Source organism: Xenopus tropicalis, chromosome 8 (genome assembly GCF_000004195.4).
Source record: "Xenopus tropicalis strain Nigerian chromosome 8, UCB_Xtro_10.0, whole genome shotgun sequence".
In the NCBI taxonomy this organism is placed as follows: Eukaryota; Metazoa; Chordata; class Amphibia; order Anura; family Pipidae; genus Xenopus; species Xenopus tropicalis.
Window position 1 is genome coordinate 109,488,031 of NC_030684.2, and position 27,662 is coordinate 109,515,692.

The 27,662-nt window shown below is 41.4% G+C and overlaps 2 protein-coding genes across 2 annotated transcripts; one reads left to right on the forward strand and one right to left on the reverse strand.

The window, feature by feature from the left end:
• On the forward strand, nucleotides 1-6,480 carry psma6 (proteasome subunit alpha 6). The gene is made up of 7 exons (NM_203782.1): nucleotides 1-96; nucleotides 2,426-2,520; nucleotides 3,337-3,418; nucleotides 3,598-3,753; nucleotides 3,955-4,133; nucleotides 5,892-5,986; nucleotides 6,310-6,480. The coding sequence occupies exons 1-7, from the start codon at nucleotides 21-23 to the stop codon at nucleotides 6,365-6,367; spliced, it is 741 nt and encodes a 246-aa protein (NP_989113.1). The 5' UTR covers nucleotides 1-20; the 3' UTR covers nucleotides 6,368-6,480.
• Nucleotides 6,481-22,926: 16,446 nt separating this feature from the next.
• On the reverse strand, nucleotides 22,927-26,664 carry nfkbia (NFKB inhibitor alpha). The gene is made up of 6 exons (NM_001004851.1): nucleotides 26,309-26,664; nucleotides 25,030-25,138; nucleotides 24,470-24,677; nucleotides 24,278-24,366; nucleotides 23,904-24,164; nucleotides 22,927-23,493 (listed from the first exon to the last, which is right to left on the reverse strand). The coding sequence occupies exons 1-6, from the start codon at nucleotides 26,542-26,544 to the stop codon at nucleotides 23,449-23,451; spliced, it is 948 nt and encodes a 315-aa protein (NP_001004851.1). The 5' UTR covers nucleotides 26,545-26,664; the 3' UTR covers nucleotides 22,927-23,448.
• Between the last annotated feature and the right edge of the window lie 998 nt (nucleotides 26,665-27,662).

Consider the following 27,662-nt stretch of genomic DNA (forward strand, 5'->3'; position numbering starts at 1 on the left):
GCCGCATCTTTGTCTTAGTCATGTCTCGGGGATCCAGCGCGGGGTTTGACAGGCACATTACCATCTTCTCACCCGAAGGGCGTCTCTATCAAGTCGGTATGTAACGGCAGAGCGCCGGCTGAACGCTCCATATACAGTCCCTGTGCTCTCAGTGTGCCGCCTCCTGCTGCTGCTGTGTCACGCTGGGCCTGCTGGGGGTACTCCTGGCTGCTCCTAATGGTTTCTTACCTTCTCTTTTTCTGTCTGTAGTAAGATCTGTAGAGAACTACTGATACTGTAATAACACGGAATGGAGGTGTGGGTGATGTTTTTAGCTGACATTACTGGCGCTGTAGCCGGGCTGTGAATAGGAGTTAGCAGGGCACTAAGGGCTTTCTGTAATTCACTTCCCACTAGTGTAATGGTTATCAACATATGACTATAAAGGGTTAACCTATTCCACAACACTGTGCAAACTAAGCTGGCAGTTAGCTTAGTGACTGAAGTATAGAGGCTGCTAAATACGCTTTGTGTTGTGCGCTAAGGAGTTAGCATCTTACTGGAAGATTTAGGGTGCAAAATGGAAAGGTATTCCATCATCTTTTTAATGTTTGGTCAGATTTATTAACCATAATTATGATATTGAGAGTAAAAAGAGTGTATTTTAATTGCTGCACCAAACTGAAAGTGAAAGAGCAGCTTCGCTCCCTATAAACCATGGGCTTATACGTCTCTGCAGGGATCATCTGTAAAAGACTGAGCTGTACTGCTCATACGCAGCCATTATAACCTACAGAAACTCCCTCCAGACTGAGTCTGCAGCTTATTGGCACATGTATGGGGCCTACCTGACCGATATCTGGCTGAAAATCAGACAGGTTTGAACTTTTTATCCGATGGGCCTCCATAGGCCTGGTGTATGATGCATTTATTGGCCCCAAGTCTATCAGGATTGTCCTTTACTGCATCTTTAATTCCACTATGAACTAGACAAATTTGAAGCCATTTTATAAACAAATACATTTTGCTTAAGACCTTCATTTAGCACTTCCGGTTTCACTTCTGCCAGTCACTGTTTGTTTAGCTGACACTAGGAAGACCAATAAGCAGCCCACAGATAAACCCCCTGTATAATTCTGCTCCTTATCTCAAAGCCTAACAAGAGCTGCAGCTTAAAGGAGAAGGAAACTAACAGATTTTTTTTTTATTTTCAAATTTCACATGGGGCTAGATATATTCTTCATTTCCCAGGGTGCCACAGCCATGTGACCTGTGCTCTGATAAACTTCAGTCACACTTTACTGCTGAGCTGCAAGTTGGAGTGATATCACCCCCCTCCCAGCAGCCAATCGGCAGAACAATGGGAAGGGAGCAAGATAGCAGCTCCCAGTAGAAATCAGAATAGCACCCAATAGTAAGAAATCCAAGTCCGGCTTGAGACTCCTCCAGTTACATGGGAGTAGGAGAAACAATAGGTTACCTGAAAGCAGTTCTAATGTGTAGTGCTGGCTCCTTCTGAAAGCTCAGACTCTGGCACAATGCACTGAGATGGCGCCTACACACCAATATTACAACTAAAAAAAAATTGTTGGTTCAAGAATAACATTTTAAATGGTAGAGTGAATTATTTGCTATGTAAACAGTGTAATTTTAAATAAATCATGGTATCCCTTTAAGGTTTGTTTATACAGAGTTCGTTATCTGCCTTTTAACATTTATAATAGCAAAAAAAAGTTCATTTTATTTAAAAGAATATTATTTAATTAAACCGTATCCATGTACAACTTTATATATTAGTTCTGGATAAAACTTCAATACTGCCTCATATCACTCATGTTTATAGTCTGTAGCATCAATGACTTCTGCCTGCCACTGAGCACATGGAGCAGATAATACTCGTGTATATATCCAGGCCAAAATCTATCCTGTGTGTGTGTAGATTTTATTTTCCAGTCGAAAAAATGCCATGTGTGACATTAACCATGGACTGATAGTAAACATGCAGTATAAACGGGGACTTCAGTGCAGCATCTGTGGGAGAGCTGATATAAATTGCTTTAACTACTCATTTTTGGGAAGCTTAAAAATGGAGTTCTTAAATCACCTAAAATAGCCCCTTGTGCCATTGCCCTAAAGGATGAGCAGTCAATTAAGTTGTGTGTTTACTTTATGTGAAATGAAGAGCAACAGAGGTGGCTGGGTAATTAGGCAAAAAACCTGATGGGTAGTCAGGAGGCAATGTGACAGTTATGTCAATAGCCAAGGGATAGAGGGGATGAAGGTATCATGAGGGTTTTCTAACTTCTACAACATTCCAGTCTAGGCCTGATGAGAAATAAAAAATACTCCTTGGTGGTGTTTTTATATCATGCTGATTTGGGCCATATACTTAAGCAGCTAAGGCAAACATTTCAAATCAATCAAACCCTTTTTGTTTCCTTTGCAGAATATGCATTCAAGGCGATCAACCAGGGGGGTCTTACATCAGTGGCTGTCAGAGGAAAAGACTGTGCTGTTGTTGTTACCCAAAGAAAAGTCCCAGTGAGTGGCAATGTGCTTTATCTACTCTTATTAAAGACACAATTGTTGGTTGCTTTGTAGTTTCATATATAATCAACCTACTACAGTATTGTTTTGATTTTTTACTTGCAGTTGTTTATATATTATCAATTTGTGAGTCCCTTATGAGCCTTAATATTTTTCTTCTAGATGCAACCAACATACATAGATTTTACCTGGTCTAGTTGGCTGATTCATGCTTGAGTTAGCAATTTACAATGTGCTAGCATGGTTGCAGCATATATTTGTTTGCAGCAGAAAATATAAGTTAGGTCGAGCTTTCCTACTAATAATTTGATGTGTATGCTGTTGGTTATAATCACTGCTAAGTGATGTCAAATGAGTTACTGAAACATCGGTATTAGGAAATAAATGACACACCCGCTGTAAAATACGAGGGGTAGTGGTATACCCCCTTTTCCAAAATGAGTTCAAACAATAGGGCTTGTGCTGAACATAGCTTTTGCTTATTGTTTTAAATGAAAATATCTGTTTTTGTAATTTTATGAATTTTACAAATAAGTAAAAAAAATCACTTTTACTTTAGCACTTCCTTGTTCTGCTAAGCAGAGAAGGAGCTGTTAAAACAAATTACCTGTCCAGTGAAAAGCCCCGTGATAATGAGCTGTTCAGAGTTTTGGAACTCTGAACAAATTACCTGTTTATAGAGTGAGAGGGGGTGGAAGGTGATTACTGTCCCATTTCAGACTTTCTGTTTCCCTGGTGTTCTTCCAAAGTTAGGCAAGTTTATGTACTTTTATTTTTCCTGAATTTTAAGTGATATCATTCCCTTCACAGGACAAGCTGTTGGACAGCAACACAGTAACCCATTTATTCCGGATTACTGAATCCATTGGCTGTGTAATGACCGGAATGACAGGTATTTTGCTTAATCGCCATATATTAGCCACATCAAAGCTAAAGGCCCTGGTTGTAAATGAGACCATCTATCTTTTTAGCTTCTTAATGCTGCATATTGTTTCTCTGCGCTTTTTAAGCTCTTTACATTTTAAAGCCTTTTACGTTTTATAAGACATTGTCCCTTCTCTCTCTCACTAGCTGACAGCAGGTCGCAGGTCCAGCGGGCACGTTATGAGGCTGCAAATTGGAAGTACAAATACGGCTATGAAATCCCAGTAGATATGCTTTGTAAAAGGATTGCGGATATTTCTCAAGTATACACACAGAATGCTGAAATGAGGCCCTTAGGATGTTGTAAGTGTTCTCAAAATATTGAGAAAGACATTGCGCTTATGATTTATAAATTAACATATAAATTAACTCTTTAGATGTAGAATTGGTGATGCACACCAGGTTTTTCTGCTCACGTAAAGACAGCTTGCAATGCATTTACAAGTTTTGTTTCATTGTGTGGGGATTTATTTTTCTTCTTTGCCTCTTTTTAAAATATTGTAGGCATGATCCTAATTGGAGTGGATGAGGAGAATGGACCACAAGTCTTTAAATGTGATCCTGCAGGCTACTATTGTGGCTTTAAGGCTACCACAGCTGGAGTGAAGCAAACTGAGGCCACCAGCTTCCTAGAAAAGAAAGTAAAGAAGAAATTGGACTGGACTTATGAGCAGACTCTTGAGGTAGCATGGAAAATCATTTTTTTTAACCCACAGTTACTGCCCACCCTTCTGCATTTCCCTGTACACTCACTGCTACCTTTCATCTACCCTATTTGCCCTCCCTTAAATAATAATGCAGCCTGTGTTTTGTAATTTCCTACCATTTCTTCACTGCACACAAGGAATGCAGAAGCAGAGTAAAAACCTCTCACCTTGGTAACCGGTGTATGCATACTATTTGTACTTTTTCCGTTTTCCCTTAGAGTGCTTAGTGGCTGACGCATTTCAGAGCATTTTAAGACAAATTCCCTCATTGCAAAACCAAGGGTATTAATATGAAGTTAGTCCTCTCTTTGCAGCTATAATAACTTCTCTTTGCTGGGAAGACTACCCACTACATTGGGACAGTGTTATACCTCCACAAGCATTGATTATTTTAGCCCCTGATATTTGTCAGGCCTAGCTCAGAGTTGGCCTCTCACTTCGTCCTGCAGGTGTTTATGTTCCAGTCAAGTTCTTCAACATCTAACTCAGCAAATCAGTTTTGTGTGGTCCTCACTTCATGCAGTTAGCATGACCTGTGCTGAAAAAGGAAAGCGTCCTCCCTAAACTCTATCCACAAAGAGCAGTAGTAGGATATTCCAGGCCGCAGACATTTCAGTTATTGGCTAAACATGGATAAGAGCTCCTGTTTAAAGGGGCAGTATACAAATCTATTACATTTGAAAATTGAACTAAAATTTCATTCTACTTCCTGGTCTCAGTTAGCAAAGTGAAACAAAGCAGTCCACTTTGTATGAATAAACCCCTCCCTTTCCCCAGCTACTGCCTGTTATCTTTTAAGATAAAGGGCAGCTCTGCAGAGGCTCCCAAGTGATATAAAATAACAAATTAAAAACCATAAATATTTCCTAAGGCAAACAGTATGTTTAGCACAAGCCCTATTCTACTTAAACTTAAAGGACCAGTAAAACTAAAAATGATTATGTTAAAAATCCATTCTCTCTCATTCTGACAGTACATCTGCCCTGCACAAAAAATACCAAAAAAAACAGGTTATCTTCCTGCTGTTTTAAAAAAAAAAAAAAAAAAAAAGCAATAGGGCCACACAAATTGTGCAAGACCCTACGTGCGCACTCCACATCTCCTCCTGAAACCGGAAGCCAGTTACTGCAGCTATAAGGATTTTCTAGCCCCTTGTGTTATTTACTTAGGGTGATTTATTGCTGAAAGTGCTGCAAGCAGCGAAGGCATCACACAGGTCAGCTGTAATTCTACAAAGTCAGTGCACATATTTCTTCAGTTGCTCGCAGCGCTTACAGCAATAATGAAGTAATGCTGCCAATGCACACCCTTCCCTGGAACATAATTTGCAAGAATATAAACAAAGAAACCGAGAGCTTACAAGGGGTTAGAAACCCTGTAGCAACCGGAGGTGCACAGTTCAAGTCACCCTACTGCCTCGCAGAAAGATAACTTTTTATGGTGTATTTGCATAAAGCACTTAAAATAATAAACACTGCACAGGGTAGATGTGTTGTTAGAGGGGGATAGAATGGATGTTTAACAATAATGTTAGCATTGCTGTTGATAGTGTTAATATGTAAACTAAGGGAAACTTGAGGTGACAGCCATGAACAATAGAATATTGACACTGAAGAGGCACCCCTAAGCACAAACAATGTCATTTACGCACACCTAGCTATACTGCAAGATCAAGCTGCTGAAAAATCTGATCTACTTTAGAATTTAACAAAAATATGAATTTTCTCATTTCAGACAGCCATTTCTTGTCTCTCCACGGTACTGTCTATTGATTTCAAACCTTCAGAACTGGAGGTGGGAGTCGTCACAGTCGAGGATCCAAAATTCAGGTCTGTAATTGTATGGAGCATTTAAAAGGAAAGAGCATTCCTTATTGGCCAAATAAACAATACCATGAAACCATGCCTTTTTTTTTATAGTAGTGATAAATTGAATACCTTTTTTGAACTAATTCCTATAAATGCACAGAACTGGAAAAGTTTGCTCATAATGAGTTTTCTTAAAAAAGCCCCAGCAGAAATAAGTGAGACATTCTACTATAACAAATACCATATACAGCATTATGGTATTTTTCAGTCCTGAGACCTATACTTGTCTGTAAATAAGTAATAAATATTTATAAATTGTAACACTTTTTTTTTTGTGGTTATAGAGTTCTTACAGAAGCAGAGATTGATGTCCACCTTGTTGCACTAGCTGAGCGTGACTAGTCATCCTACTTTCACCTCTGCCCAGAAAGCTCTTGCCTGGTAAAATCACCTGTCTTCATAACACTTTTTGTTTTGTTCTCTACATAAATAAAACAGATTTTTTTCTTTTTGGATATCATAGTCTGTTTTTCTTTTTCTGCAAAGCTTCTCTTTCTAAAGACAAGACATTCTGCAAAATCCAGCCCTTACATCATATTTTTCTCCCACGTGATCCACTCCTCTTTCGTGTTGATATATAATGTGTCTGCTCTATGCTACCTTCAGTGTAAGCATTTGTGCAGCATGTTCTCACCCATGGCTTACAAATCAGCTGCCAGGGTGACCAAGGGCTACGTATGTTTCTCAGTGATGCCGTTTCCTGACCAGTCAGGGCCAGAACTAGGGGTAGGCAGAAGAGGCACCTGCCTAGGGCGCAACTTTGAGGGGACGCTAGGCAGGTACCTCTGTTGCCACCCCTAGTCTGGGATCTCTTACCCCCACATTTGATTTCCCAAGGACTCCCTCCCTGCACTGCATCTGTGTGCCTTGCGTGAAGCAATCCCCCTCCAGGGCGTCCCAGCGTTTGCATGCATTCGTGCACACGCAGGGAGGGGGAAGCTGTGGGGGCGAGGTGGCTGGCTGGGTCGCCTAGGGTGCCCGGCCGACTTGGCCTGCTTTTGTGACACGTTAATGTGAATATCCTGGTATAAGCTAGGTGGTGGAGTGAATAACATCAATCATTAGTGGAGTCATATTGGCAGAAAAGTTCTGTTTATTGACAGGTTATATGCATGCACTAAAGATAGCAGAGATCAGACTAAGCATGTAAACATTTCTAACAAAGCAGCTGTAAATAAGACACATTATAGTTGGAGGCTTTAGGATGCCCCACGGAGCAAGTTAGTCGCCCACAATAGATCTCTCCTATCATGAGTGACTAACCACTCCAAAATGCCTTTGCCGATGGAAAGGCCTTCTCAAGTTGCACAGAGTTTCCTCCTGCAGGCAACTTTTCAGGCATCAGCCTTAGCCTTAAATGTACAATCTCCTTTCAACCACTGCCTAATTTATTACTTATAAATTAAAGTGATTAACAAAAGATGTTAAGAAAGCATTGTTGTTAACTCTGCTGCAGTTCTGCTAGGGTTCCTAGTTGTCCGACAGCCTAGTGTAGGATGTAGTGTGGCAATATCCGTTCTGCAACAGCGGAATCACTTGCATTAAGTGGGTGCCTGCACTAATGTACATCTGTAATTCCTCTCTGGGTTAGCAGTTAGACAGACCAGATGCAGGTTCATATTATACTCGCTTGTGCTAACATGTAACCATGACTCTGGATCTAATATTTGATGAATGTTTTAAGGAAGAAGTTTTCTGATTGTTTTAGTTCAAATCAGAATACCACACTGCTGTGCTGTATCAGTAATTTATTCTCAGTTATGAAATAAAGCTAACCATACATGCCCAAAATTAATGTGGCAGTTTGGCTGCTTTTGACCATACTACCCAACCTTCTGGTCATAAATGGCCGGGAGGGATGATTAGATCTTGGTGGAGTGAGGATGATTTGTCCTGCAAAAAATTTTAATGATTGGCCAAAAGGAAGAGGAGCTGCAGTTCATCTTCATTTTCTTCTGTTCTGAAGTTGATGTGGTTGGCCTGAAAGAATGAAATACCATAGAGGTTTGCCTGGTTATGGCCACTTTAAGTGTTCCTACCAGATATACCTAGGTGAGTAAATAGGCATTCTTACCCTAAAAGGCCTCCAGGCCTTCAGTTACTGCTCTGGACCTGCTAGTGGGGCCAGCCCCACAGTTGGGAAACCTCTGCCTTAAGGTATCACTGAACTGCTGAGTACAGTAAAAATGTGCAAGCAGGCCATCGATAATCCTCTAAGAGACATTTAAAGCAATGTTATGTAAGCCAGATGTCGATCACTGTTACTTAAACATTACATTAGGTTCCGGCTAAGGAGAAAAATGGAAACATTTATGTAAATGATTATGGGTATTGATTTGTGTGTATAGCTTTATTCATAAAGCGCTGCTTATGTATGCAGCACTGTACAATAGAACAATAAATTAATACAAGATATATATTTTAATGTTGTGTTTGCTCAAAAAAAAACATTCCAAAATACATTTTATTTTCAGTTTATCCAAACTTGACCTGCTAGAAATTTGTATTCATTTATCAGCCAAAATCCCACTTTGTGATCCCACTTTGACCTGGCCTGGTAGTTCACCTTTCCCCCATATGCTCATAGTGTACATGATCTAATACTAAATTTATAAAATCTAGGAAGTCGATACACAGTAGAACATTAACGGCACTCTTCTTGTGAGACCAGGCTACTGTATATGCAGCACCACATTTGTAGACCACTGCCCTAGCTATACCACCCCCTCTCCAATCACATTAGTGCTTGCTAAATCGAAAGGGAGAGGTGTAAAACACTCTTCCCCCTCAAAAATATGGCTTGAGAACCTATGAAAGAAACAAATGACCCTCTTTGACCCTCACCGAGACACTTCTACCCTCTCTCAGGACATTAAATACTATCTACGGCAGTGCTGTCCAACTTCTGTTGTACCGAGGGCCGGAATTTTTCCGACCTATATGGTGGAGGGCCGATAATGGAAGCCAGTTTTGACCACTCCCCTTTTTGAAACCGCACCCACTTGAAACCACACCCATGTTATCGCATGACCATACCCATATTAATGGTTGTAGTACAGCAAAAACCTGCCATACTCTGCCTTCCCTACCCTGCCTGTGTGTGCCATACTCTGCCTTCCCTACCCTGCCTGTGTGCCATACATTCACTGTGTGTGCCATTCTTGGCTGGTTTGTGCCATACTTGGTCTGTGTGTGCCATACTCTGCCTTCCCTACCCTGCCTGCGTGTGCTATACTTTCACTGTGTTTGCCATTCTTGGCTGGTTTGTGCCATACTTGGCCTGTGTGTGCCATACTCTGCCTGTGTGTGCCATACTCTGCTTGCCCTATGCTGCCTGTGTGAATGGCACACACAGGCAGCCTACAGTGACACAATGCTGGCACTGCTCCTACAGTCTGCACAATAACTATATATGAAAAAAACTTTTTAATTGCAGTACCACCTCAGTATATGTTCTTTTTGTAGTGTGCAGGGATTATTTGTGGGTTTCTACTGCTCCTGAGGTGTGAACAGGGGAACAATATGGGTGATTACAGCCTGAGCCTGAGGTGTGAACACTGCAGGGGGTGAACAATGCAGAGATTAAAAGGTGTGAACAACACAGGGGATTACATATTTAAACAATACAGAGGGATTACAGCCTGAATCTGAGGTGAGAACCATGCAGGGGGGCAGTTAATCACAGTACTGATACCATTTAGAGCTAACACAAGAGTAAGCCATCAAAGCAGCCAGACAGGTGGGCCACACAGAGGGGGGTCGCGGGCTGCATGCGGCCCGCGGGCCGCCAGTTGGACAGCACTGATCTACGGCCATTGCCACTACTCAACCTCATTTTCCAAGATGCATTGTAACCTGTCACCGATACTGTTATTAATCAACCTGTAAAAATAAAATTGATAAATAAAGAGAAAAAAATATATATGGCTTGAGGAATACATGGCCTAAATTACAGAAAAAAATTAGTTTAAATGGTTTGTGGAATCTTGGGGTCTTAAAGAGATAGTGACACCAGAAATAAAACCCCTTTTTACATCTATCATAAGATTGTCTTTGCTTGAGCTGTATAATTTTGCCATAAAAGTATTTCCCGATACGTTTACATTCCCTATCTGATCCCCCATGTCCCTCTATGAGGGGGCTGCCATATTTGTGCAGCAGGAGGCCGTTAGCATTAGAAGCTATAACTGACAGGCTGAGAAGGGACAGTCGGTTGGCAAAACAGTCAGGTTTAGGAACTTTGAGTAACAATTGCTATAAAAGCAGCCCTATAAGCAAAAAAAAATTATAGGGAACTTTTTATGTACTTTTTATGAACTTTTATGTAGATTTCTAATTTAAAAAGTAGTTTTTTTGTGTTGGTATCACTTTAAGAAGAATATAAAGCATCTGCGAGCGTAAAACTGAAGTTCTTTTGTAACTGTTGATTTGCTTAGGATTGTCAGAAAAATTCCAGTCCTATTAATGAGCATATTGTAAATATGGCCATGTGACTGTCTGCGAGCAGGCTGCAGATAATAATACTGTCATTTACTTGCCTAATAGCAGATGTGCCTGAGCTTGTGAATCACTTGCTAGCTTCATTGTGATTTGCTGAAAACAGAGAAAGTGAATTTTGGAATTTCCCAGCCTGGAAAGTTAAACAAAATAACACACTTGCAAAGCCATGGAAAGTACAGGAATATCTAGATTTGAACAGAAGAATAAGAGAGTGACTGCCTCTCAGATCCCACCTCAAATCTTGTTCCTCTTGTGCTTCCCAAGGGAACAATGTGTAACCAGGAATGTGGTGTTTTCTTGGAAATTCCTGGGAGAACCAGCTTAGGAAGGGATCAGCTGAGTGTGACTGAGATGTGCAAAACAGGCACTCTGATGTGGTTTCATGGGCAGAAAAATCTCCCTAGAAACAGAAACATGTTTTGTACATACAATGTGTAGCAGATAGCAGCCCTCACTGGATTTACATGTCAGCAGCTGAAACATTGGACTAGGCTACTGCAGAATCATGGAATGAGCAGGTAGTCCTGGTTGTCAGAGGGTGCTTGGAGTTGTAGTTAAGCAGTATATCAAGGAGTGCAAGCTGGGTATTCCTGACATAAATACTACATAAATACTACATAAATGTACTAATGTCTCACTTTTACTGATTATATTTACTAGACAAGGGGCCCTTCTCAACTGCAAGGGTCCTGAACTAACCTTAAGCAGTTATGTGGTTGGAGGCACAGGGTTCATTGGCTTTATCATGACATATGGCCACAGTACATTCACAGCTTTCCTAATCATCTGTTATTTGTTATACGCAACCCTCTGCACACACAAGTGACTCAATGTCTATTGATTGGCCCCACCTCTGTCAACACTGACTTGGAAATAATTTTGTGGTTCTAAAATGGTGCAGGGGAACTGCACCTTCACACTTCAATGTACAGAATAAGGAACTGCTGAGCTCATGTTCACTCACGTGTCACTCATTTTATTTCCTTGTCTTCCCTAATAAACTAATCTATCTCCCCATGTGAATGACAGCGGGGCCACACCCTCGCACACACCTGTGTTGTCCCTAAAGAGAGTTGCTAATCTCTTACTGACCTATTATGTGTGCAGGGAAATTCCCATCATGCGCAGGCATGAGATGTCCTGCCAAGCACCACAAGGTCCAGGAACTGACAACAGCTGAACCATTGTTGTGCATAACGGGGGTGTTCGATGTAAGACCAAGGGATGCTGGGCCTTCTGTAGTTCTGTAATGGCTAAAGGGCAGCAGTTTGAATATTCCTAGTAAATAATGCTGAATAGTATTTACTCCAGCATCCTACAGTTATAAGGGAATATTTTTTATTTAGGAAATGACTTGCGATACATTCAAGATGAAACTGGCCAGGGAATGTTGTGCTGCTGTTTTCTGTACAAAACCACTGTTTTTCCCCTTAAATTCCCTTGTCTCGTAGTCACATATAGTCAAAGTAATGGCTTTGTGCAGAGGAGCCTGACAGCTCATGGTTAGTGAAGGTTTTTCATGTGAGTGCTGGTTGGTGGAGATGTATGCAGGTGATGCAACCCAAAGCCACAACATCTCTATTCTTATGCAAGTTTCCATGGGAAGCTAAGACACTACAACAGCTTTACCAAGAGGTTTGGCACCTAAGCTTCAGATCAAAGGGTTTGTTCACCTTTAAATTAACTTTTAGTATGATGTAGAGACTGCTATTCTGAGACAGTCTGCAATAGGTCTCCACTAATTTAAGCTAGCATCCAGGCAGTGGCTTGAAAGAGAAAAAGGAATATGAATAGAGGAGGGCCTAAAAAGAAAGATAAGTAATGAATTGTAACAATCACAATACAACTGTAACCTCACAGAGCAAAAGTGTTTTGGCTGCTGGGGTCAGTGAGCCCCATTTGAAAGCTGGAAAGCATCAGAAGAAGAAGGCAAATAATTAAAAAACTATGAAACATAAAAACTGAAGATAGTATAACACTGGGCCAGTGAGACACCAGGAAAAACCCTGGTGGGCCCCACCAACCCATACCTGATCCCTACCTGTAAATACTATTCACTCCCCTGATTCTTTCCCTCCCCCGATTGTAGCGAAGTAAGTAAGTGGACAGGCAGTGGGGGCCTCAAAGCGGGTGTGAGGCTCTTGGGGCAGCAGCCCTAGTGGGCCGCGGACACCCAATCTGATGCTACATGAAGACCAATTGAAAAGTTGCTAGGAATACGCCATTCTTAACATAAAAAAAGTTAATCTGAAGGTGAACCACCCTTTTAGTTTTCAGTGACAGGGTTACCTTTCTGTTCCCATAGCTCCTGTTCTTTTTTTTGTACAGGATTATCTATCTATCTTCCTCTCTCTTTATCTATCTATCTATCTATCTATCTATCTATCTATCTATCTATCTATCTGTCTGTCTGTCTGTCTGTCTGTCTGTCTGTCTGTCATCTCTATCTCTATCTGTCTATCTCCTTCTATCTTATCTATCTGCAGTAGGATTAACTTTCAAGTGCTTGAGTTTATCTTCACCTTCTTGGCAGCAGGATTAAAGAAGAATTAAAGCCTTAAAATAAATCTCTAGAAATACTGTATTTTTTCTGATAATCTTAGTGTAGCAGCAGCCCTATAGCAGTAATAATCCAGGCCTTAGGGCTCTGGCACACGGGGAGATTAGTCGCCCGCAACAAAACTCCCTGTTCGTGGGCGACTAATCTCCCCGGATTGTGCAAGTTTCCTCTCAAGGCAACTTGTGCGATCTCAATTAAATCGCGCCGACGCGTATGCCATCCCACCGGCGATTTATATTTTCGCGGTTGGGATGGCATTTCGGGGAGATTAGTCGCCCGAGACACAGGAGATTTGTCGCAGGCGACTAACCTACCCGTGTGCCAGAGCCCTTAAGGGCCATGACAGACGGGGAGATTAGTTGCCCACGACAAATCTCCCTTGTCGCGAGCGACTAATCTACCCGAAATGCCATCCCACCGGCTAGAATGTAAATCGCCGGTGGGATGGCATACACGGCGCAGCAATTTGCCGAAATCGCCGAAGTTGCCTTGAGAGAAAACTTAGGTGATTTCGGCACCGTGTATGCCATCCCACCGGCGATTTACATTCTAGCCGGTGGGATGGCATTAAGGGGAGATTAGTTGCTCGCGACAAGGGCGATTTGTACAGTGGCGACTAATCTCCCCATCTGCAACGGCCCTAAAAGTCATTTCAGGAGCTCCCCATTTTGGATCTTTCTAGGCTATCTTTTTGAGCATCAGTGACGCTGCACATACTCAGTGGGTTCTGAGCAGCTGTTGAGAAGCTAAGCTTAGGGTTTGTCAGAAATCATCAAGCAGAAAATGGAGCTTGTCTACCGTAGAAGATACAGAGCTAATTATAAAATTCTGATGCTAATTGCACTGGTTTCTGAGCTGCCATGTAATAAGGAATCTAAATTAATTACTAATCAGCCTTGTATTATGACTCTTTTATTACAGTATGTATACCATATAATATGGGTGGGTCCCTAAGCTCAGTAACAGCAGCACAGAGTATGTGCAGTGAATCAGCAGAAAAGAAGATGGGGAGCTACTGGGGGCAGGGCCATGCCAAGTCGACCGGGTGCCCTAGACAACCCAGCCAGCCACCTTATCCCCCCCCCCCCCCCCCCCCCAATGCGTGCACACATACGCGAATGAGCAGGGGTGGAGCATGGGGGTAAAAATTGCTGATGCAGCTGAGAGTGCAGATTGGGGGTAGGCAGAAGAGGTAACTGCATAGCCCTCCGCCCCCCAATCAATTCACCTACCCTTAGTTTTGGCCCTGACTGGGGATATACAGTATTCAGAGGCACAGATCTTCCCTGCTAAAGGGCTGTGGTTGCCTTGGGCTAAAAAAAACATGACAGGGCTCATTGCAATCAATTTATCGAAAAACACATATTGACAATTCATTACAGTACCAGCAGTGTCGGACTGACCCACAGGGATACCAGGAAAGTTCCCAGTGGGCCCAGGTGTCAGTGGGCCCTCCTTCTTCTAGCCATTTGGCCTAATTCATGGTCATTAATTATTTTTCTATGGGAAAAAAGCAACTAAATATAAAGAACAAAAAAAATATTGTATGTCAAAAAAAATACAGGAAAACATAGAGACCGAGTGAGAAATGGATAAAAAAATGTTTGAAGAGTGGGCTGGGGTCCAAGGTTTTCTGGTGGGCCCCTGGCATCCCAGTCCGACCATGAGTGCCTGTGTCAAAGCATGTTCCCGCACTTCCCCTTGGTTGCCAATGCTTCCATCTTGCCTTTTCTAATGAATGGTGCACAACTTTGTCTACTGACACCAGAAAACCCTGGAGCAACTGCCACCCTGGACCTTACAGTAGCTCCAGGGTACACACAGCAGCTTGCAGCAATAGGCTCACCAGATTTGCTCTCAGTGAATCAAATGTAAGCCCTGTCTTGTGCACACATTCTGGCAATGGCAACCCCACTCTGAAAATGCTAGACACAACTTCAAAATGCAGTTGCTTCTGTTTTGATGCATCAGGCACAATTGTAGTGGAAGCAACTTAGGGTGTGGCTGCAATTATGCTGGAATATACTACTGAGTGCCCTGTGCATCATACGATGCTAACCTATCTAACAATTTCCAGTAGAGCAATGAGTTGGGACCAACATTTTAACTTTTTATCACTTATTAATAAAAGCAGTTTTTATTGATTTTTATTATTTAAATAATTTATTGCTTTTCAGGCTTAAAGGAATACTGTCATGGGAATGTTTTTAATGCATCAGTTAATAGAGCTTTTCCAGCAAAATCATGCATTGAAATTCGTTTTTCAAAAATGCAAACAGATTTTTTCATGTTTAATTTTAAAATTTCACATTTCCCAGGGTAACACAGCCATGTGACCTGTGACTTCTGATAAACTTCAGTCACACTTTACTGCTGAGCTGCAAGTTGGAGTGATATCCCCCCCCTCCCAGCAGCCGATCAGCAGAACAATGGGAAGGTAGCAAGATAGCAGCTCCCAGTAGATATCAGAATAGCACTCAATAGTAAGAAATCCAAGACCAGCTTGGGACTCCTTCAGTTACATGGGCGTAAGAGAAACAATAGGTTACCTGAAAGCAGTTCTAATGTGTAGCGCTGGCTCCTTCTGAAAGCTCAGACACAGGCACAATGCACTGAGATGGCGCCTATAAACCAATATTACAGTTAAAATACATTTGTTGGTTCAAGAATAACATTTTAAATGGTAAAGTGAATTATTTGCTATGTAAACAGTGTGATTTAGAAATAAAAAGTATACCATGCAAATCATGACAGTATCCCTTTAAGGAATCACAGGAACATTACAGTCAGTTTATAACACTGCATTAGGGGGGAGTTCAGGGGCACTCAGGGAGTCAGTACAGTGTGGAAAGCGTGGAACATTGCTCAGGGCCTGAAGACAGGCAAGTATTTATGCCACTGTGGTAGGAATGTGGCTACACGTAACTTGCACTGAGTCCCCCCATAATACAAGAGGGAGGTGGAATCTATGTTCTAGATGATACTGGGAATGCTGCAGCCTGGTGGATTCATATCATTCAGCTAGGGGTGTATTTATAGTTTGTGCTGCCCTAGGCCATTGAAGAAGACATTACCACATGGAAGATGATACCTTTGCAGTATATGTCATCCAAATATTTTTCATCGCCCATTCCTGCCTTATAGATACACAGCCTTGTACTGAATAATAAGCTTTGCAAGGCAATTCAGAAATACAATTTCAAAATGTCAGTATTTCCAGTTGCCTCATCTCTCCTCCGATTGCTGCCCTAGGCCTGGAACTCTTTGGTTTCTATGGCAAATACACATGCATTCAGCCATGTATTGTTCTTAGTGGAGTTACTGTTTATATCATATAGACATTATTCTGCATGGTACTGCCTTGCCCCACAAAGCTAACAATGTTATTTTTTTTTTTTAAGGTTGACCATGCAATAGTATAAAAACTGACTCTTAGGTCAGTGGAACCATAACTGTTTCAATGCTTAAGTTGGCTTTGCATTTTTAGGTTTATTAGGGAAACGCAGGCAGTTTATACCATGGGTATGTATGGTAGTTTCAGCAGCTTATCATGCAATGGTATCAGTCAGTCAGAGCTGAACATTTCATCTGCCAGTAGAGCAGGCAAGTAGCACTTTGGGCTATATGCAGTACAATGCCATGTGGCTTTCTGAGTCAGATACCTGTATGGACATCTTAAGTATCAGCTCAGAGTTAAATATTAAAATCTTTAGGTTTTTACTGTACTTGAGGAATCAGAGTACCGTTCCTCTGTATTATGGAACTCTAAGGCTGATGCCACACGTGGCGTTTTTACGGTGCGTTTTTTCTCGGCCTCAAAAAACGGCGCACAAGCCACACATGGCGTTTTTCAGCCTAGTACTGGTGACGTAAGCAAATCCCGTTGCCATGGTGCTAATAGTGTGAAATAGCAAAAAACGCCGCATATTTCCGCTGGGGCTGGCAGCTGCCTTTGCATATACATAGGAATAGCTTGCTTTGCAAGTACTGGCGTATTTCGGCCTACGCTTGAAAAATCCGTGTTAAGGGGTTTTCTAGCGTTTTTCCGCATTGTGTGGTTTGCTTCGCGTCTTTTCAAGCTATTTCTATGGATGATGATATCAGGCGTTTTTCAGCCGCCGAGAGAATTAGAAAATACGCAGCGTAAAAATGCCACGTGTGGCATCAGCCTAAAACATGCCAATGTTATAGCAGGGTGAAATGTGCAAGTAATTAGACAATACAAAAAGGCAGAGTTTGGTCTAATAATATGGACCATGAAGTTGGTGGGGAAGCTTGGTAATCTGTAGTCACACAATCCCATTTATTTATAATTCAGACTGCAGGGTAAATGAGTTTTAAAGATTTGGCCTTAATAATAATATATGCGTCAGATGTATTTATACATAAATGTGTGCATTGGCTATCATGTTGGCTTGCTAGTAGCCAATAATTCATGTTAATAATAGCTTCCTGTGTATTTGTAAGTGTGTTTATAGGGTAGAGTACAGGTATCGGACCCCTTATCCGGAAAACCATTATCCAGAAAGTTCCGAATTACGGAAAGGCAATCTCCCATAGACTCCATTTTAATCAAATAATTTACATTTTTAAAAATGATTTCCTTTTTCTCTGGAATAATAAAACAAACAGTACCTTGTACTTGATCCCAACTAAGATATAATTAATCCTTATTGGAGCCAAAACAATCCTATTGGGAAAACCCCAGGTCCTGAGCATTCTGGATAACGGGTCCCATATCTGTACTTGGCTTTGGGCACTGCTTCCCTTGAAATCAGGAAATGCTTCTGTTTAACACTTGCAGTCACACAAACAAACTGCTTGAAAACTGTTTAGGACAATTCCTGATGCAAAAAGTCTTAGATAGAAAAATACCTTTTATTCCAATGAAATTCCAGGACAGTTCTGGGGATAAAAAGGCTTTTAATAAAAAAAAGTACCTTGTATTCCTATGGAATCATTGCAGCTAGTGGGAGCAGGGTGTCGGATTGATTTTGACTAACTGGCTTCAGCTAGTTGATTATACAGTATATGGAAGCTTCACCAATCATTGCCTTTAGTAGTTACTACTAAAATACAATTGGCATGTTTATATGGATAAAACACCCTAGCATTGAATCAATGGAATCTGCTTTGTTGTTTGAGTTTTGAGGCAGGATCCACTCGGTTATTATAAGATTCTTCCACCTACTGCTTCCTTTTTAAAGTATGGCACATTGGTCTTTTATTAGCTATGTGGCTATGTCTAGGCAGCAGCAGTCTTTTGTTTTGTCTCTCAGCCAACAATAAAATACTACTTATATCTGAACCCTATATTTATTCATGATGTATATAGTTCTTTATTCCCCTTGTTTAAAAATATAGTTCCAGTTATGCAAAAAAAATGGTTTCTTCTCCTTTGGTAAAGGGGTTTTCCTTTACAATGATAATGTTTATCCAGTTTTGCTGCATCTTTTGTGAAAAGAGAAGCCTAATTCTTCAGCCCTGTGTGGCTCTGACATGGTAGTGCGTAGAGTTTTCTGTCAGAAGGCCCAGGGCTGCTATGCAAGTTGAACATAATGTATCAAGGAATGTGCTCATAGTTTGTATGTATGTATAAAGGTAATATATTTGTCCCACTCTGTTGAAATTGCTTCACTTTTCACCCAACCTCTGCCACTCACCATACCCGTATGTAGCACAGACAGAGGAAAGGCAAGTTATCCTGGCTTCAAGACATGTTCTGATAATGATAGATTAGTCTGAGAAGCATTGTTTATCACTCATACTTTGTCGGTCCCTACCCTAGTAATGCTACCTAGTAAGTCTGACCAGGAATGTAGTGTTACAGGAAGATGTGTGCAACTCCTTTTATGTACCTGGTGCCCTCACAGAGATTGACCTAATTTGTTTGGCGGGGTATTCCACATACCTTAAATTCTTCTAACCTCCTGCAGTTTTTTTTTTCTCCCAGCTAAAAAGGCAAAATAGTTTTAACTATAACTGGCTAAGAAATAGAATGCAAGCACAATGAGAATGTAACCAATTTATAATGCAAATAGTACAAATCTTCAGAGATTGCTTACTAGCTGAAGGCAGGGCAAACACCCACTAAAAACCTGTGTGAGAGGGGAATTTTCATGAATGAAGAAAACCCAGGGCTAGCTCTGGATCCCAGGAAGTATACAGGACCTTTGTAGCTAATTGAAAAGTTGCAACCCAAAAATCCTTCACCCCAGGGCATAACCACCATGTCTGCATGTAATCTCCCTGTTCTGTGCACCTTCACAAGCAAGTTGATGATGCCCCTGGGGAGGATGCTGTCTTTCTTAATTGGGTGAACAGTGGCAGTCTCTTTAATACTAATACTAGGGGAACTTTTGCAAATCTTTGTCGGTTTTTCTACTAGTATTCGACTTTGTAAGTCTGTTCCCCATGCTTGCACATATTTGCACAGACTATTTGGGATGACCTCTATTAATTGACAGTTTATAGAATTTTGAGGTAATCCCTTTATAATCCATATAGAAGTTTAAGCAGTATGACTGTATGGGCTGTAGTAATGTGGCCTAGACATGAAAGAATTTAATGGAAAGTTTGCATTGTTTGGTATATGGTAAAGGTATAGGGACCAGTGGTGTAACTACTGGGGGAGCAGTGGATGCACCCAGGCTCACCCCCCCCCCCCCATGGTAGGGCCCCCCGAAGTCACTGCGCTCTCCTGCTGGAGTCACCGTGCATGTCCGCTGATGCCCAAAGGTGAAAGCGAGTGCATGGCACACCCATTGGCAGAGAGCCAGACTGGGGGCAGAGGGGCCGGTTCCTTTTTTGTACCAGGGTCCATGGTCCAGCAGTTAGGCCACTGATAGGAACTATTATCCAGAATTCTTGGTATGCTGGGTTTTCTGAAAATAGATTAAAACAGATGTCAACACAAAGAAAGAGTCTTAATTCTCCAGTTCTGACGTTCCCACTCTAGAACCATTGTGTGCAAACAAGTTCTGATGAGACAGCACACAACAAGCTGTGAAACACCCACTGTTCTGTATATTCAATGTACAAATAGTACAAATAGTCTTTACACTTACAATAAATAGGAACTTATAAGGAACATTGTTTTGGACCCAGACACCTTCCCAAATAAGGTAAATTTTGAACAATAACTCCGCCCTATCCAGATATAAGTAAACACTCATTCTATTTGTTGAACTGTGAGATTTGGGAAAGTACTGGAAGGTTGTGTGTGTGTGTCAGAAATGAAGTAGAAGACTACAGGCAGGGAGTCGGGAAGCTGAACACTCTCTGAGGAATGTGGTGGAGCAGGTCAGCTATGAAACATGGCAGGAAATATTTTACAGCCAGTATCACTGAGAATCATTTTAAGACTGAGAGAAAAGGTGTGATCTATTTTGGATGGGGCATATACATCATACACAATGTTCAGATTCCTGAAGGAAAATGGTATTCCAATGGAGAAATCTATCATCTATATCAATCATTTATCTATCTAAAATCTTTCTTCCCTTTAATAACATCAGCTTGAACGCCATGTTTAATGGCTATGCCAGTAGAATACTGGTGGCAACCCTAGTGAGCTCAGAGTGAACTAAGTCCATGAATGACTTTAGACTGTAAGGCCTATAACATTTTGCCTTCTTGTACCAGGTGAGGCACAATGTCCCTGCCTGCTGACAGCTTCTCTAGATTCATTTGAACAGAAAACATGATGCCTATGGCGGATACTGCAGTTGTGCAATAACTACTAAAGACAGATACATAGAATGTAACTACATTTGAGGAAAGGTGTTTTGGCCTCTGCAGTTTTTCCTTTGTGGTACCCATGGGAGCCGTTGGAGGTAATCTAAAATCTGCCAGCTGAAAAGCTCCCTGTGCGACATTGGTCCCTGTCTTGTCCTCTTCTTCTATGTAGCCTTCAGAAAAAAAAGTATGCACTCTGCTGATCAATCCAGGTTCATGTTATACATGGGTACGGTAGGGTTAAACACTCCCCTTACTAGCATTTACACCCCCGAGTTCTAAATTTAATTACAGATACAGTTCTTCTGTGAGAATCCTACCTACTGGTGCTACATTATTCATCTTCCTATCAGTGTCAGACTGGCCCACTAGGATACCAGGAAAACTCCCGGTGGGCCCAGGTGTCAGTGGGCCCTCTTGCTTCTATCTATTTGGCCAATTGCATGGTCATTCCCTATTTATGTATGGGAAAAATAAATGGAAGGATAGAGAAAAGAGACTTGGATAATAAAGAGGTTGAGGGATTAGAGAGTGGGCCTATGGTCCAAGGTTTTCTGGTGGGCCCCTGGCATCTCAGTCCGACACTGCTTGCTGTTACCAATTATGGAAGAGATCCATGGAACTTTTCCTTGCCAATATTAATCAGCAATTGAACATTAGAAGGGAGGATTCTCAGCCCCTTGGAGAATTATGCAATAGTCAGGACTGCTTTAGCTCATACTAAGGTTAAAGATCTTGAAAAACATTGGAATTTCAGTCATTGTTCCATAGTTCCAAGAATATCAAGCACATTAGATGTTGTATTTATTGGGAAAAAAACATCATAGGTGGTAATAGCAACCAATCAGATCTTTGTTTTTGTTTTCTAACTTGTATGTGACTGTTCAAATCTAAGTGCTGATTGGTTGCCTTGGGCAACATCAGCAGTTATGTTTGTCTTCTGTGTTAATAAATATAACCCTAGATGTGTTCACTCCAAAACACTTTCACTGCATTTTTGTAGTGGTTTCAGAATTTTCTGGTTCTAGTCCCCATTTGAAATCCAGCAATGGATCATGGCACATAATAAAGTGACAGGTATTGGAAAACATTACTTCATTCAGTTTCAATAACATCTAAGGCAGCAAATAAACGTTCACCTAAATCTCTCAAGTGACCTTCAATCTGGTCTTTTAGGGTGTGTGTAGAAGATCAATAGCTATCCAAGTCTTACCCTAATTGGCCTTTAGGCTGGGTTCCCTGCAGCCAAGGATTGGGTCAGCCTATAGAAGCCAGCCCTACAATTTGGGAACCATTGCCAAAGGCTATTTAAAGATATTGAGATGTCATCCCAAGAACCACTGGCCCTGTAGACTTTAGGAACCTGTTACCAGATAGTATTGCTTGAGGTTCCATCCCTTATGTTTTTTGAATAACACAGGATACACAGAGGAGTGCCATTAAGACCCACACAGAGCATTCAAGACTTATGTTTCTGGAATACTGTCTCCAAATGCTTTTGGCCTTGATAATATATAGGATTATCCAGGATTATACTGAAGTTTATCCAGCAACATTAAGGTGAGACAACTCTTTCTACGCTAAAAGAGATTCCCTTCCAAATATCATATAGAATAGTGATTCCCAAACTTGGGGCTGGCACCCTTAAGTGGGCTTGAAGCAGCGGTAGGGTAAGGCCAGGTATAATTGGGGGAATGCCTATTTGATTCTTAGATACACCTGAAAGGTTAAAGGTCAAGTTGGTTGAGATTAGGAGAGAGTTTTTAGATCTTATGTGCTTGATATTTTTGGAACAATGAATTAAAAATACCAGTGTTTTTCAATAGCTTTAACCTTGGAAGTAGCTAAGGCAGCCCTGACCAATGCAAAGACCTCCAAAGGGTGGGGGTGGGGTGCTACATCTTAAAAAAGGCCTAGAAAGTACTGCAACTCCTACAGGCAGGAGGTTGCACATTTATAAGAGGTAAAGTGGGCCTTGCTCAGTAGATCTTATTTTTATTCCACAAGATTTTACTTTGAGCCTATTATCCTAGTAAAGATATCAAGTTTTCTGTTCTTTGAGTCTTGGATGGGAGCAGGAAAAAAAAATAATCTGCAGAGTAGATTTGGAAACAATTATTTATTTATTTTTTTTCTTTTCTTTTTTTTATATAAAATATAAACTTTGCATATAAAAATAATCTCTGTACTTTATTTACACTATATACAGTGTGTAGTTTATTTTAACAATCTGCTCTCTGGCTATAATTAGTCAGGTCCTCAACACAGTGTATTTATGAGCCATTTATTTCATGTTGGCATTGAAGGGCATTGTCAGTATCATGGTATTGGTCGCCCTGCCTCACAATGATGTTAATGACAGATTAGAGTTCCTTCTGCAGCATCCTCTCTTTATCTGCTCAAGGAATAAGCTCTTTAATTCATAGCTGTGGTCTTGATGCGGCAGGATATGTAACACAGGAAGCTTCTCGTGTAGAACATCGGTCACCATGGAACAGCACAAGCACCTCCACGCCTCAACTTTCAGAGGATCCTTTTCTACCCCGAAGTCACTGGCTCCAGTGCTGTCCTCTAGTAATGAGAGTCTGTCCTTATAGTTTCTTTTTTTTAGTTCACACACAGCAGTCTAATGCAGCGGCCTCCCCCCTATGATGCAGTCGTCATACATAAGCTGTTAGACAAAAGAGAGAAAGAAAACTATTTAGAGCCAAAAATTGTTATACATAAACCTTATTAAGCGACAACTTTATTGCAAGAGAGTTACATGTTGGACCAAAACATAACTCAGGGGTTGCTACTGAACCCACTTTTTTCTAACTTAAAAGGAAGAAGATGATCACTAATCTAAAAATGGATGGGTTTATGGTTTTATCAGTCTCCGTAGCCCCTGCCAAATCTCATCCCTGCCTCACCCTAAATGCTTTATTTTATTTTAGCTGCCCAAACTGCTAGGGCCTGCACAACCCAACAGATTATTAAAAATTCTTTAACATTAGGCTAATTATTACATGTGCTTGAAACTGGTTTAACTGCCATTCATTCCCATGCCATTACTATGATGAACTCGTCTCTAGGTCTCACCTCATCATCATTATATTCATATTCGGAGTCAGAACTGTCTTCCTCTTCACTCTCTGGAAGGTACTGCAAATTCTTGTGTGTCACTTCAACCAGCTGTTGTTGAATCAGCATGTTATTTCTGCCCCATGTGAGCTGGCACGGAGAGTAGCCTTGGTACGTGACTCTGTTTACATCTGCTCCGTGCTTAAGCAGCAGTTTCATCAGGTCGTAGTTCTGCAGGTCCACGGCCATATGCAGCACAGTGCGACCATTGCAAGGCTCCTGTGGTGAGGGAAACAGAAATTTCTCTTAGATCTAGAGGCAAAATTGAATCCAATAGACATGGCAGGAAGAAACATCAGTATGTAGCCAAGTGAAGTAGGGGGAATACTGACCTGGGCATTTATATCAGCCCCCTTATTAATGAGATTTTCCACAATTGCAAGATAGCCATGGATCGATGCCAGGTGGAGGCACGTGTGACCTGCATCGGAAAGAAAGATATTAGCAAGGCAGTTCTAATTCTAATTTGCCAAGTAGCACAACAACACACGTCTAAAGGTTTATAGATTAAGTTTGATACATACCATCATAGTTCACAGATTGCAGAAGTGCTGGCAGTTGTTTCTCACAATACTGGAAAATGACCCCAACTCCCCGAAGCGAGCCCTGCTTGCAGGCAATGTGCAAGGCGGTGTTGCCACAGAAGTCTTGGATTTCTGGATCACAACCAGCCTGGAGAAGTGACTGGCTGATGTCTTGTTGTTCGGTGATTACTGCCAGATGTAGTGCTGTCTGCAGAAAAGACATTAAAAAAAAAAAGAAAAATCAGTAAATTCATTCTCATTAAACACAAAATTGAACTTGCAGAATAAGCTTGTACTATATTCTATCCCTCATGAACATGCTATGAGTGCACTGACTATTAATATTTTAAGTGCTGGCCAACTTACATGTCATAGGTCAATTATTCCACAAACTGGCCCTCTATTATACTTTATATGTTAAAATTCCTTTGGAGGGCCACATCCGGCCCACGGGCCTCCAGTTGGACAGCCCTGCCCTAACCGACAATGGTGGCACATGACAAGCTAATCTAGAAATAAAGTTTTTACAAGGTTTAGAAAAAAAATAAAAAGTAAATTACCTGGTGCAGATTATTCTGCTTGTTCAGGTAAAAATGGTCCCTGTATGAACGTTGGATTGCCTCCTTCACCAGGGTTTTCTCTTCATGGATAATTGCCAAATGGAGAAACCTAGAAGGGAACATAAAAAGGACATGTTAAAATAGAGAAGCAAATTTGTGTCATTTAACCATAAAAAAAGAAAAGATGAACTAGCAGGTTTATGGGAAATGACAAACTAGCTTTCCAATCTTAGCATCTTATTACAAAATGTCATTTCTGTATTTACTATTTCATCATTCAGAAGTAGAAAATGTACCCCCCCCTCCCCTTTGGGAACCAGTAAGTGAAGTGGTGTTAAGGTTCAGTGTGTGGGAAAGATCGAGGTGAATAAAACTTCATAAATTTAGAAACTGCCAAGCAATAGGAAATAATAATTCATAATGAACCTATTTCATCATAGCGGCATGTCGGTGAGCTGCAATACTAGTCAGTGGTGACACAAGTGTGTACTTCCCCCTCCCCCAGCCAACTATGCAATTGTGTAAGTCTGGGGATTTTTTCTTCTCTAGATCTGTCTGTTGTTTTCCGCTTTCTGCTGTGAGTGTGAGAGTGTGTGTGTGTGCAGTTGTGTTCCTGGCTACTGGCCAGGGACTTTCCAAAGCCAGAGTCCTGCCCCTGGGTGCCTGCCAGCCCCCACCCCTCTGAGGCAGCAAGTCAGAGAACAAGGTGTCCTCCCACCCCCCCTCCCTCCAGCTCACACGAAGAAGGGAAAACCCAGACAGATATGGCGTCTCTTCTGCACCAACAAAAAAATTCCCCTACCAAGAACAAACATGCACCAAGCCATCTAACAGCTGCCCGGCGTTGCTGCATGCTTGCAAATACCAATGCATGATATAAAAAAAGCATTAAAAGCACAAGGGTTTTTAACTATTTGCACAACTTACTAATACTGCATGTTTATGGTTGCATGAAAAAGCTGCACAATAAATTGCAGTGTTATGCAGTGTAGCCTGCCCCATGCACCTAACTGTGCATTCACCATAAAGAAGTCATGCATTAGTAAATATCTACATATCCTACACTAAACACTGCCCCAAACCTAGGTGTCCCTGTTATATATATATATATATTAGTGCAGCACTATAGAGTACTATCCCTTTATCAGTATATACACTGTGCAAGGCAGATGTAATGGTTTTAGATGTACTAATACTAAGGTTCATCGCCCCTATACAATATCAGTAGATACTGAGCACAATCCCCAGCCATATAACGAACCCATTCTCTATCACTTACGTGTCTCCATCTTCGTTGACCTCTTTCTTCCATGGCTCCGGCTCATAGTTCGATGTGTCCGGCGGGCCCTCCATTCTCATGTTGCTGAGGTCAGTAATGATAGCCGTGTATTCCTCCTCCTTCAGGGAGTCCAGGCCGCTATCAATGCGATCGTCCTGCAGCAGTTTGTCCTTCCGGAGATCCCTAGCTTCTCCCTCCATCATATTCCCTTGGTAATCGTGAAAAGGCACAGACATGGCGGCGGCCGGTTGTTGAGCTTCCCCGCAAAATAGCTTAGAAGACACTGTAGAATCCCAGTTGCGATAGTGAAGTTCTGTAGCTGTAGCCTCCTCTATACTAATCCCATCCGATCAGAGCGACTTCTGGTAGCGATCTGGCAGCTCCCTCCCCCAGCAGGCTACTTTTACATATACAGCCGGGGTTTTTTCTGGGTGGAGCCGAGCTCAGTTTCCTACTTGTGAACTATTATGTACTCTGGGAAATTCCAAGAATAAGTCAGTATAGGAACACAATGAACCTGACGGAGCCAGTTCTGTGGTACAATAAAAGGAAGAGCGCAGAAATATGTACAAGGCTCAGAAATTCCCTTTTTTCAGACGTGCGCAGCTACTCCATGTACATTCCTCTCAGCACACTCACCATTCCTGGGACACACTGGGGGGATTCGGGCAAAAATACACATTAGTTCCCCACATCATACTCGGCATTTATATGCGTTAAATATACCTTCGTCTGACAGACTATTGATATTATGCTAAATACATAAGAGCTCAACGTCCGGGGAGCCATTTGCATTTTGCACCTTAACCCACACACACAACCGACTTGCACCTAATGATTGATGCTAATGCCATTTTGTTTTATTTCAGCAACTTCCAGAAACGAGGGGTTTACAAACAATGCAACTTTCGCGCAATGTTCCCCAAAAGGCTGCAAAAATTGCGTCATAAGCAGCAAGATTACACTGGGATTCTGGGGAATAACGTTGCATTGTGGGTGAAACATGGAATTTTGCACTCTTTTGTGCATTGTAGTAAGGCTTTCCCACTGGAAAGAAATACAGGTCTTCCTAAATTTTCATCTCTCTACCCAGTTAACATTGGGATATTGCAGTATTTTAACTGGTCAGGCCAGTATAATAACCTCCAGGTGGCAATCCTAATTGCAGTTTGCATTTGCTTTAAAAAAAACATAAGCCCCTTTGTGCATTATTGTTGGGATGAAATGAGATTGTATGAATTTAATAGTTATTATTTTTATAACGATAATAGTTTCAGGTACCTTGCTTAGGTGAAATAACTTAATTGCCATTTGCCGAAGGTTATCTGTCCGTAATTCTTGTGTGGGAATAAAA